Source organism: Martes martes (genome assembly GCF_963455335.1).
Source record: "Martes martes genome assembly, chromosome: 2".
Taxonomy (NCBI): Eukaryota; Metazoa; Chordata; class Mammalia; order Carnivora; family Mustelidae; genus Martes; species Martes martes.
In genome coordinates this window covers 105,019,122-105,032,103 of record NC_137889.1, presented here as the reverse complement: position 1 = coordinate 105,032,103, position 12,982 = coordinate 105,019,122, and the positions used below count along the sequence as shown (strand labels likewise).

The 12,982-nt window shown below is 36.9% G+C and overlaps 1 protein-coding gene across 1 annotated transcript in view; it reads right to left on the bottom strand.

The window, feature by feature from the left end:
- Positions 1-12,982, bottom strand: part of TET2 (tet methylcytosine dioxygenase 2) — a 134,496-nt gene that overhangs the window by 45,093 nt on the left and 76,421 nt on the right. Inside the window, exon 3 of the mRNA XM_080797100.1 lies at positions 1,112-4,569. Within this exon, the coding sequence (XP_080653226.1) occupies positions 1,112-4,523 (3,412 nt within the window). The 5' untranslated portion in view covers positions 4,524-4,569. The remainder of the gene's footprint in view (positions 1-1,111; positions 4,570-12,982) is intronic.

Below are 12,982 nucleotides of genomic sequence, written 5' to 3'. Positions count from 1 at the left end.
GAAAATACTGGAGAGAGGGTCAGGTAAGAGGAAGAGGTTCTTATAGACTACTAAAGATGGAAAGTGGGAAGAGAAGTTAGGGTCATCGGAGAAGAGACTGTAGAGGATTAGAACTTACCTAATGTTATCTATGACATGTGTGGTACGGCACCCCTGAGGCAACCTAATATTAACCACACAAAGGGGCAGTATGACTCCTCCCTCCATTCTTCTATAAAGTGTGGGGTGTCCGTTGTAAGAGGAAGAACATGAGGTGGGTGGACCACTGGCCATATCAGTTTAATATCTGTCTTTTCAAATGTCTTCTACTGTAGCCACACTGAGGGACTCTAATAAAGTCTTTATATATATTTTATATGTATTATATATATACATATGCATCTATCAGCAAAATGTTTCCCTATCACATATCTTGAATTTTAACAAAAACGTGTTTGAGAAAAAAGAAAAAAACATATTATGTATTTCCTGTCAAAAAGATGACACTTTAAAGAGAAAATAGAATCAAAATGAATATAAATCATACAATATTTCAAGTGTATAAATGAAGGGCAGTGTCATGAGTATTTCGAACCTCAGCATTACAATTTTCCCCAACTCACCAAGATTGAAGATTAATTTCCCCCCATCGAGAAATTAATGTTGTAAAACCACTAATACGTTCAACCTTGAATTAATACATATGAAAAAGCTCCCACATTAAGTTGCAGATAGCAGTTATTTTTCTCATTTTAACAGATGTTTTTAGAGATGCCTAGGTGTCTCTCCAGGAGATGATATACAAAGAGTTAAACAGACTGATTAATCTAAAACAGAAACCTTTACATTTTAAAGGGTTTGATTAGAGGAAGATATGAGCATGCACATCGTTTTAATTTTTTTTTTTTTGAAAAACTGAATGTAAGTGAAGTTCTCTCTTGCACAGCACAAGCATCTGTAATTTAAAGACAAGAAATGTAAGCTTCACGTTTTTTATGAGCCTTTACAAATTGCTGCCAGACTCAGGGTTTCTTTCTTTCTTTTTTTTTAAAGAAAGAAAATCCCATATCAGAAGATGAATTTGCTAATTCTGGATAAACACCATGTGTCTCAGTACATTTCCAGCACTTACCTACACATCTGCATGATGGGAAATCATACTGAGTCTTGACAGGTGTATCCAATAAATTTTTTATAGGAGTATCTAGTAATTTGGAAGGTGACTCTAAAAAATTATTGAGAACAGAGCCAGCTGTTCTTTTGGTTGGTGTCTTTTCTGAAGAAGGAGTTGCTTGCTGTTCTAGAGCTTGGGTGTGGCTATCGAGTTCTGCAGCTGTGGTCTGTCTAGTTAAAACTGTGACTGGCCCTGACATTTCAACTTTTACTTGCTTCTGTGATTTGAGAGTCAGAGCCCTATGGTCAAATAATGATTTGACCTGAAACTGCTTCAGATGTTGCTCCATGGTCTCAAGGATGCTCCTTTGCTGCACATTATCACAACTTGGAGGTGGAATCTCTTGCTTAGTTATCTTTTTCCATGTTTTGCTTTCTGGCTGTGCTGACGTGGAGCGCATACAGGTATGGGGCTTGGATCCAGGTTCAACCTTAATTGGTCTGTGCATCTGACTATGACAAGACTCAGTATGGGGGTGTTGTGTTTGCTGCTGCTCTTGCTTTTGCAAGAGGTGCCACCTTAGAGCAGCATGCTTTTGAAGGTCCTTCTGGGGAGGAGTCTGAATGTGACTTCCTCCCTGGTCAGACGCAGGGAAAGCATTTGCCTGGTTTTGCATCAGGTACCTTTGCTGAGGAAGTTGTGCTGCTTGCTGGCCAGACATATCTTGGTTTCTACTTCTATATCCCTGTAGAACTGAAGCTTGTTGAGGCTTCTGCTCTTTTTCTTGAAAGCACCTATGAAGAACGTCTTGCTTTGGAGTCACATTATTTGGAAAATATTGCCTGTGATGCAAGTTTTGGGTCTTGTTTCCTGCGAAGAGTTCAGGATTTATAGTCTGTTCTTTATTTTCTGGAACTAGGTGTGTATTGTTTGAACAAGGAATCTGTAGTTTGCTTGGATTTGATTTCAAGATCTGACCATAGGGGGGATTTCTACTATTCATATTCTGTACTTGCTCCAATCCCATTTGAATAGTATGAGTCTGGAACTCACTTGATTTCAAATACTGATTTTCACCATGGGAACATTCTTCCACTTTAATCTGGCTAAAGAATGATCCTTCTCTTTGCTGATCATTGTTGCCTTGGGGATGAGAAAAAGTCTGGGGCATTTGTTCTTTATTCTTCATTTGTAATTTTTGCTGCTGCTGCTGGTTTTGAGAGATAAGCGAGTTCTGGGATGGTTGTGTTTGTGCTGCCTGCTTATGAGGCTTGTGTTGTAAAAGGTGTGAGTTTGAGAATGGCTCAGTCTCTGAAGCCTGCTGATTCAAGTGCTGTTTTAACGATGCAGGTAGGAGTTTCTCAGTTTGGGAATCTGGTCTTTGTTCAAAATAAAACCTGTGGGTGCACAATGACTGCATGTGAGCTTTGGATGAAGGGTCTGTCTTGGAGAAGTGCACCTGGAGTGAAGGTTTTTGGAACTGGAGCTGCTGGTCCAATGTACCTTGAGACTGCCCTTGATTCATCTCACCTTGGTACCTTTGTGGCCTCTGCTCTGGCTGCATTATTTTCTGGATGTAAGCCTGCCCTGGGAGTCCCCCAGGCAGGCTGGAATTTCCAGTGTATTGTTTGGAGGTCATTTGATTGGCGGGGTTGGACTGATACTGAAGAACTGACCGCAGTGATGCCTCGTGACATTTTGGGTGGGATTCTGCTTGATGAAAATGAGGGGGCTTCAGTTCAATCCACCCCGGTTTCAGAGAGGGCTGTGCTGGGAGCACAAGACCTCGTGTTTGTTCCTTGTCTCGACCCTTCGGAATATCTTGCTCTTCATGTCCCATCAACTGCTGGCAGTGGTCTTGTGGATCCCCACTGCTACCCAGCATTGGTGGGTTATGCATGATGTGTTCTGATATTTGTCTCGCCTTCTCAGAACATGCTAGAACTGTCATCGTCCCTGGAGTTTGCATGTCGTTCTGGTTAACACAATTATTCTGAGGCCTTTCTGGAAGCATCAGAGAGTGGTTGGATGCACGTGTAGATGGATTAGGACTTGGGGATGGCCGTGCCTCAGGTTGACCCTCTATTTTTACTTCCCTTAAAAGAGCTGTGTTACTTTGGTTGGGGTAGTGATGGTGTTCTTCCAAAACTCCATCGTTCAGAGTGCTTTTTCCTTCTGAAGGAAGCTGAGAAACCTCTGGAAGAGGAGGAGGGGGAGAAAGACGCAATTGTGATGGTGGTGGTGGTGTGGTAGGGGCAGAAAAGGAATCCTTAGTGAACACTGAGCTTTGCTTGAAGTAAGCACCATTTGTTTCATTTTGCTTTAAATACCGTTCAGAGCTGCCACCAGGAGCCTGCAAATTGCTGCTGGAACCTGAACAGAATTCTTCACCAGATACCAGCTCTGTGGTTCCTTGGATGGTACTGTTTTCGGCACGCGACGGGCATCTGTCAAAAACTGATTTTTGTTTTTCTGGTTTCTGAAAGGGACAGGTCCCTATCACTGCACCTGTCTTACTGGCTTTGTCAGCATCACAGGCCTCAGTCACCACTGCAACTGGCTCGGGAGGCAGCTCAGAGTTCGAGGTCTGTGGGACATTGATCTGCCCTGAGGTATGCGATGGGTGAGTGATCTCACAGGACAACTCGTTAGTAGCCTGACTGTTAATGGCATGTATGTGAGATGTGGTTTTCTGCACCGCAACGGAAACACAATCTGGATAATATTGAGACAGTGTTTTTTCCAGGAGTTCACCATGTGTGTTTTCCATGGAAGAGGCAGAAACTGTAGCACCATTAGGCATTAGCACTGCCTTGTTTTTAAGAAGTAATACAATATTCTTGTCATGGTAGTTAGCATTTTTCTCTTCTTGCTCATTCAGAATCTGAAGCTCTGGTTTTTCAGACCTACTGCAGTTATGTGCTGAAAAACTGATGAAATCTTTAACTGCATTTTCTTGGGCTACAGAGCTCACAGATTCTCTCTTATCACTCAAATCGGAGACATTCATTTGACTGCTGCCTTTGCCTGGATTTCTTTCTTGGCTTTCCCCGAAGTTAATTCTTTCTCCATTAGCCTTTTGGTCTTGCCTCAATTTCTTGTTCTGGTGAAGCCCAGAGAGGGAAGGTTCACTAACTGTGCGCTTTATTCCTCCGTTTTGTAAGCATCTGGAATACCCTCTACCTTCTTGTATAAAGTCCGGACTCCCGCGACTGTTCTGGCTTCTCTTCATAGGGGGTATTCCATAGTAACTTTTGAAAGACTGCCACTTGGTGTCTCCATTTACTTCTGGATAAGGTCGCTCAGTTAATGGGCTTCCATTCTGGAGCTTTAGAACCAGAGGTTCTGTCTGGCATAAGGGAGAAGGAGATGGTGTCAGGAATGGACTTAGTCTGTTGCCCTCAACATGGTTGGTTCTGTCCTGTTCCATCAGGCTTGCTTCGGGGCCATCCACGAGGCTGCCCTCTGAATGAATTCTAAAGAGCAGGGAAACAGAAATTGAAGTTCATTAATACCTATTAGCACTAACAATAAATCTGGAAGAATAATGATGGCATTGATGATACTGAAATTCCTAGACGTAGCAAACTGAGATACTCATTTTCATGTTTCAGAGTGAAAACCAGTAGCTACTCAGGAACTGATTATTCTTGTCTTCCGAGCAACTCTCAAATATTAATGGTCATGGAGAAGAAATATGATCAAAATCACCAGCTAATGTGGGAAGTTCATACTGTATTAGTAAAGAGAATCAGCTTCCTTCCCAAATAATTCTTTCTGTCAAAATTCTAAGAAGAATAGAGAAGGATTACCTCCTTTCCACCTTCTCTAGTATCTTATACATCCAATCACTTGCTAAGTTTTATCAATCCCATTTCCTATATGTTCCTTGAATTATCCCCACTGATACTTGGTAACCAGACCTACGTTATTTTGCTTATTTGTTACAGTAGCTTTTTAGAGGGTTTCTTCCCCAGCCCAAGCCTGTCTTCTCCCTAGTCCTTCAAGGTTCCTTCAAATTATTACCAAAGGGAATGTTCTCAATGCAAATCTGATGTCATCTCCTCCTTAACATGCTTTTCTGGCTCCATATTTCCTGTATTAGGAGTTCTCAAACTCTTTCCCCCACATGCCTGGAAGACAAGAGGTACTCCCTTAAGTGTTCATATTCCAGCAAGTGGAATGGGGTGAGAAGTGTTGTTTAAACAAATGGGACAGGGAAGGGAGACAAACCATAAGAGACTCTTAATCTCAGGAAACAAACTGAGGGTTGCTGGAGGGGAGGGGCATGGGGGGGATGGGATGGCTGAGTCATGGACATTGGGGAGGGTATGTGCCATGGTGAGTGCTGCAAATTGCGTAAGACTGATGATTCACAGACCTTTACCCCTGAAGCAAATAATACATTATAATATTAATTAAAAAAAAAAGAAGTATCATTTATAAAATGTCATTTCTAGGTGATTCTGTGTCTTCCTCCAAAGGGGCTGACTGCCCACTTCTACTGAGAATTCCTACCTGATCCAAATGGTTTTTCATAGGCAGATTTCTGTTCTTCTTTCCTTCTATTTCCTCTCACAGCTTATACTCCAAATATAACAACAGCTTATAAATACCCAAACACGGTAAATGGTTTCAGGCTTCCATGCTGTTGTTTTTTCGGCCTAGAATGCCTTCTTAGTCCCCTGATTTGCCCAGTGACTCATAGGTGTCTGAAACAGTCTCAGGTTATTACTTCCCTTATGATTCCTTCTTTGATTTTCCAAAATAATTAATCACTCCCATTTCTATGTTATTTCTATATCTTGTATATGGTTTGCTGCTGAACATACCATACTTGAATTTATTTTGTTTATACTCTCTGGACTGTGAACTTCTTAATACTCTACTGTGTTTTGTACAGAGTGAGCATCCAATCAGTTTCACAAAACTGGTATGAATTTGCTCATCTTACAATCATTTCTTCATTCACTCATTAATTCAAGTATTTTGGAGACCAATACTGATGGAGATTTCAAAGTCTAAATGATTGGAGTGCAGGGAGAAATGGGCAGTAAAAAACATAAATAATCTATGAAGTGAATGCTGCCCCATTCACGGTACAGTCATGTTTTATTTTCCCAGTTTTCCTCATCACATTTATTTTAAGGATGTAAATAAAAAATCTAGACTATTTTCCTTTTGGGCTATAAAAAACTATTAAAATAGCCATCGCTTACTAACCAAGACAAGTGAAAAAGAGGAAGAAATAAGACATAAACATTGGAAAGCCACAATAAAGTTATCATTTACAGATAATAAGATTGTATATTGGTCAACCAAGAGAATCAACTGAAAAACTGTTAAATTTATGAGAAAAGTACTTGAATAAGAAAATCAATAGCTTTGATACATAAAAGCAACAACTAGTCAGAAGCTTTAGTGGAATAAAATACTGCAACAGAAAAAAATATTCTTAAAACAGTAGGAATAAATTTAACAAGAAATATGGAAGGACTATTTAAATCTTTAAGACAGTATTGACAGATACACAAAAGCAAAACAAGGAGAAAGGTATACTATTCTTGGGTAGTTGTCAAATGAATTTATTAATTTAATATACTCTCAATGAAAACACTGGCAGAATGTTGTGAAGAATTAAAGAACCTGACTCTAAAGTTCATGTGGAAAAATAAACAAACTGGATAACCAGGAATAACCTGAAAAAGAATTGTAAAGGGGCCTGGGCATGGCAGTAACCAAATTAAAAGATACTAAAAAGGAACAAAGGCTACTGTACTTAACACAGCTTGTACTTGGAAATCAGTAAATGAAAGAGTGTTAATAAGACCAATGAAACAGAACAGAATGTACAGAAATCAATTCTAACACACAGAAATGTGGCATCCTGATGGCACTGCCAATCAATATGATATTGGAACTGGACAGTCTTCTGAAAAAATGATAAAGTTGGAACTACCCCTAACATCTTATACTGGAATGAATTTTGATAGATTTAACAGTTAAATATGTAAAACAAAACCCTAAAAAATCTAAAACAGTCTGAGAAAACTTTTTAAAAAAATAATCTAATGACTGGGTAAATTCTTTATGACACAATTTCTAGAAGCCATAAAAAATACATGCAAAAATAAACCCATAAGTGAAATTAAAAATCATATAAACCTTTCTTAATATACAGAACTCTGACAGACTGACAAGGGAAAAACCAATCACTGAATAGAAAAATGAGCAAAGGACATGGACAGTTCACAGAAAATGAAATGCAAGTGGCCCTTAAATGTTTAAAAAGATGTCTAGTACAACTCATAAAAAGAAATGTAAATTAAAACCTCAGCAAGATACAGTGTTTTTTTTTTCTCAAATTGGCAAAGATCAAAAAGTTTGATAATACGAAATATTGGCAAGGACATGGGGAAAGAGACACTCCCTTGTATGGTTCATGGGAGTGAAAACAAGTACAAATACCATGGAGGACAATTTAGTAATAATCTACAGAGTTTCAAAGAAACTATCTTTGACCCTTCAGTTTTAAGAAGTTATCTAATAAATACATATATGTTAAGTGATGTACGAACAATCTCTTATAATAGTAAATGGTTGGAAACAACCTAGATTTTCAGGTGTAAGTATTTCCACATAATTAAATGAAATACAGCAAGCTACAGAACAGTATGTGTAAGAATGCTACAACTGGGGGGAGCCTGGGTGGCTCAGTCAGTTAAACGTCTGACTTTGGCTCAGATCATGGTCTCAGATCAAGCGTGGGGCTTCATACTCAATGCATTGTCTACTTCTCCCTCTCTCTCTCCTACCCCTCCCTTGCTTGTGCTCACTGGCCTTCTCTCTCTTTCAAATGAATAAATAAAATCCTTTAAAAAAATGCTACAACTGTACATTTACAAAAATAAATATAAAATCAGCTCTGGGCGAATATACAACACAACTGTAATAGCATTTTGCATCCAGAAAAAAGACTGAAGAGTCTGGAGAATAGCACTGGGAAAGAAACTACATTTTATTATTATATTTGTAACTTTTAGGCATGTATATTACTTAATTAGTAAATAATACTTAAACTGCAAAGTCACAATTCCTATTGGACAAAGAAAACAAAAGAGCAAATTTTTTTGCTCAAATGATTTATTTCTGCTAGACCAACTTCCTACGGATGTTAAGAGTTGGGTTAGATGTGCATATCCACTAGTTACATATGGCTCTGGGGCCCTTTAAATGTGGTGAGCACAAATGAAGATGTACCCTAAGTGTAAATACACGCTGGATTTCAAAGCCTTTAGTGTGGACAAAAACAAAAACCAAAAACCAAACCAAAACAAAAAAGCCCCTTGATTTTTAAAAACATTTATTATATGGTGAAAGAATAGTATTTTTGATATTTTAAATAAAATATATCATTAAAGTAATTTCATTTACTCCTAAATTCTTACTTGTTTTAGTGTAAGTAGTGGAAAATTTTAGATTTCATATATGGCTTATGTTGTATTTCTATTGGACAGGTCTGAGCTAGACTAATATTCTTAATCATCAATAATCCTTAATAATAAACAACTTAAGGTTCTGGAATCATGAATGAAAATTGACTTGTAGTTTTAATGTAAGGGGTTTTTGCAAAATCAGGGTCACTACCACTTTTTAAAAATGAGGAGGACAGAAATAAGCCTAGATAAATTCTTTAGGGACCAGGCCAATTAGCTTTCCAAATACTGTAACAAAAAAATGCTTTCTTTTGGTAACTGTAAAATCATTTCACACTCATACCAATCAAAATATTTATATATACACACATATGTACATTTATGTTATGTTATATAAAACTTGCAGGCTCCATATACAGTATATATTGTTCAATTTAATTTTCTAGATATAAAATACTGTAAGCATTTAACACATTATTCTCCATTACGGTCCGCTCCACATAATTTGGACATTCTTTAAAGTGTCAAGGGCAGAATTACAATAGATGGAGTTTTCAAAACTTTTATGAGCATAATAGCGCCTAAGAACAAATGAAGGTGACTTAAAATGAAATTTATTTCAATATGGAACTTTAAACACAATACCCATCTTTAAATACTAATTTAAACTATTAACAGAACTATTCTGTGACAGCAATTTCCTTACTGAGTACAACCACTGGATGTGAAAAGCTAAAGGGTTAACTTTTTTAAGGAGAGCAGGAAAATTACGTATTATCTTTTATTTTAGGATGAGGATAGTTTTTTTTGAGGATCACTCATTACTGGTTTATGGATCTGATTCAGAAAATTTTAACCAATAAAGTGCCACTGAAGAGGAATATATTCTATATATTCTAATATATTCTATAATTAATATATTCTAAACCACTTTTTGTGTACATACCCCAGAAAATTACATGATCCAGTAATCTAGTTGTTAAAAGCACACTTTTAATTTTATACCGACACTGGTAATTTTATACTGACACTAGCAAGCATTATTTATTTTTAATAAAAGGAAGAAAGAAAGAAATGAGACCTGTTTATGTTGCTCATTGTAGAAATATTTAAAAAAGCATTGATGCTATCATCTTTACAGTGTCCTTTATGTAGTTTTCCCAAGCTTATGAAAGTCAATAATTTGTATATAAAAGAAAAAATCCAAGATAACTTTTTGTAGGTATCTATGTGCTGATTAGTGAAATCAGAGTTAATAAGGTTGTTTTCACAAGTTTAGGGGAAAAAACAAAACTTTTTCTGAAGTTAAACTGCTTTTTGAATGAATGTAAATTTTTGCTATAGAGATTTTTGCGTGACATTCCTTTTGCTTTTCAGATACTAGGAGTAGAAATCGTTTTTATTCATTCATATATACTCTTATAAGTAAGTGATATCAGAAATATTTTGAATTTTCACAGCTGAGTGTTTTGAGATTGATATTAAATATCTTTTATTTTGTCCTATACTAGAGAACACTTAATTACTATAATGTACAGTACCAATCAGGATACTATTCCCTTGGTCAATTGAATATTCAAATGTTTTTTAAGGTAATGCTAGCTCTTGGAGGTTTGTGTATGGTAATTTATGCCAAATAAAACTGTATCTGTAAAAATCAGGAGATAGAATTTTTATTTTAGGAGTCTCAATTTTTCACTAGGGATATGACTCACTTAAGAGGATACTGTCTGATCAAAATTAAGGCAATTTTTTTCCCCTAAAACTGTTATGAAGTTTATATGCAAGAGTAAAGGCAGAAAAGCTTTTGGTAAACCTGGTAAGGATGACTGGTTAGGCTTACCCAGGAATGTTTATCATGGTGCCAACACTCATGTTGCAGTAATTAGCTACAATTTAAAAATGAATAAATGAGCTTTTAACATATTCCTGAAGAAACGCTCTTATGGGTCATGGCTGATTTCAAGCTATCAACCTTCAGCTCACAAAATTCCTGAAAATTTTACAATCTGCTCTCACAAACCATTACAAGCTGGTTCTAACACACTACTGATTAGAGCTACCCAAATATTAACAAATCATATTCCTTTCTTTTCTTTTTTTAAAAAATGAAACGGAATGAAAGTTCCCTAAGATCAAGTACACGCCATATCATTTTGATAGTCTTCATTCCAGAGTCACACTGGACAACAAAACTCTTGTTCACAGAATTAGTGAACTGCATTTTAAACCTTTGGAAGCTAAGAAATTTTACAGTGACATATCCAAAACAAGTGATAATATATGATGATGATGGTCCTAATAATATATAAAACATTTCAGAGTATAAGAAAGGATCTAGTTCCATTCTCTCACTTTATACATCTAAGAACTGAGCAATTTGCTTGAGGTTAGGCATCAAAATACTCTCTCCCACAAGGGCTAGACTGGTGGCTCCGTAACATCAAGAAAAATGCATAATTCAGGGAAAATGTTTTATTTTACTAATAAATTCACTTTGCCCACATTTGAGTCTTTAGTTCATTTGTGCATTCAGTCAAGCATTAGTTGAATCCCTGCTCAGGGCAAGTGTTATGGAATAAAGCTAACACAAAGATGTACAGATCCTGCACTGCCCTGGACTGTGGTAAGGCAGTGTGACTGTTTAAGAGCCAAGGGACTACAGGAGAGAGGAAACATGCTCTTAGCTGTCAAGGTCTGCATACCATCAACTGAAATCTTTCATGAAATTTAGCTTCATTCCCTCCTGCCTTAGTAAGAGACAAATAGATATCTCACTAAGTCAAAGTTAGCTTTAAAAGGTTAATAATCAATGCTCATCAAACATGTCTATCAACATCACTGAGGCAGAAGGACTAGAGTCTTAAGTAGAATATAACAGTAGTCATCAAGTACAGAGAAGACTATGTAAAAAATCTGGTAGAGTACATTTTTTAAAAAAACTAGTGATATTCAACAAATTACTTATGGAAACTTTTCTAACTACTGAACTCTTAACCTAGGAAAAGACATGGCATATGCTTATCTGCTTCAATAGTTATCTTTGCTCATCAAAATGCAGTAAGTAGCTCATTATTTAAATTTTGCACGTGTGTGTTACCACACACACAGGATTTTTGATTATGTGGTACAGTATGAGGTTTTTTCATCCCTAAAAAGGCAACAATGTGACTTAAATGTTAAGAATACACAAAATATAACACTCAAATTCTAAAACCAGATTTGGAACTTTTAATAAAAATTTATTTATTTATTTTTGAGGAAGGGAGAGAGCATAAGCAAGAGGGGCAGATGAAAAGGGAGAGAGAATCTCAAGCAGACTGAACATGGAGCCTGACACAGGGCTTGATCTCATAACCCTGAGATCAATATCTGATCCAAAACCAAGAGTTGGATGCTTAGCCAACTTTACCCCCCAGGTGCCCCTGGTATTTTTTTAAAGACTAAAGAGACAAACTCAGAAATTATTTACTTAAATGACAGATGTCAATTAAACCACAACTTAAAATGTTGTAATTTAGATCCTATTAGTCATATTATTTACGCTTATCCCTTTATTTTAAAGACTTTATTTATTTATTTGACAGAGAGAGACCACAAGTAGGCAGAGAGAGAGAGAGAGAGAGAGAGAGGAGGAGGAGGAAGCAGGCTCCCTGCCGAGCAGAGAGCCTGATGTGGGGCTCAATCCCAGGACCCTGAGATCATGACCTGAGCTGAAGGCAGAGGCTTAACCCACTGAGCCACCCAGGCGCCCATATCCCTTTATTTTAATAGTCCAATTATTTCCTATAAAGTATGGCTTTCTAAGGAATGAAAAAGAATAGTTCTATCAGCCATAAAGATCACCAATTTTGTTTGAAATTCTTAAGGTCAAATTATAACCAGATAATGTAATATATACAGGAACACACAAAAATATGTTACAGTCACCCTATTGATTTCAGCTAATGTCCCAAAATAATTTTTCATAAGTTATGAGAGTGAATGAGTGAGAAAAGAAAGACAGACAGAAAGAAAGAGAGAGAGAAAGAGAGAGGAAGGGAGGAAGGGAGGTAGAGAAGGAAAGAAAGATATTGAGACAGAGATTGAGAACTTTTTGTTTTTTTGATTGAGAACTTTAAATAAAAAATGCTAAATATGTCAACCTTCATCCTCTATGTCAGAGGTACAAATTTATACTCAGCTGCAAATACTGTCTTTTGACTAGTGGCTAACATTTTGGTTTCCTAAAACCAAAACAGGTTTAGCCACAGCAGTTTTCCTTTGGTGTTTGATTTTGCTCCTTCTCCCGTCTCTCTGACATAATTTATTATGAATTCAAGTCACATCGGCAGCATCTGTGAAACAATTACTGCATCTAGGACTGACTCTGCAGTCTAATCCATCATAATTATGACAGGCCTCTTTGAAGATGCTATGATGCATGACTTAAAAATAGCACATTAGTGTGCAA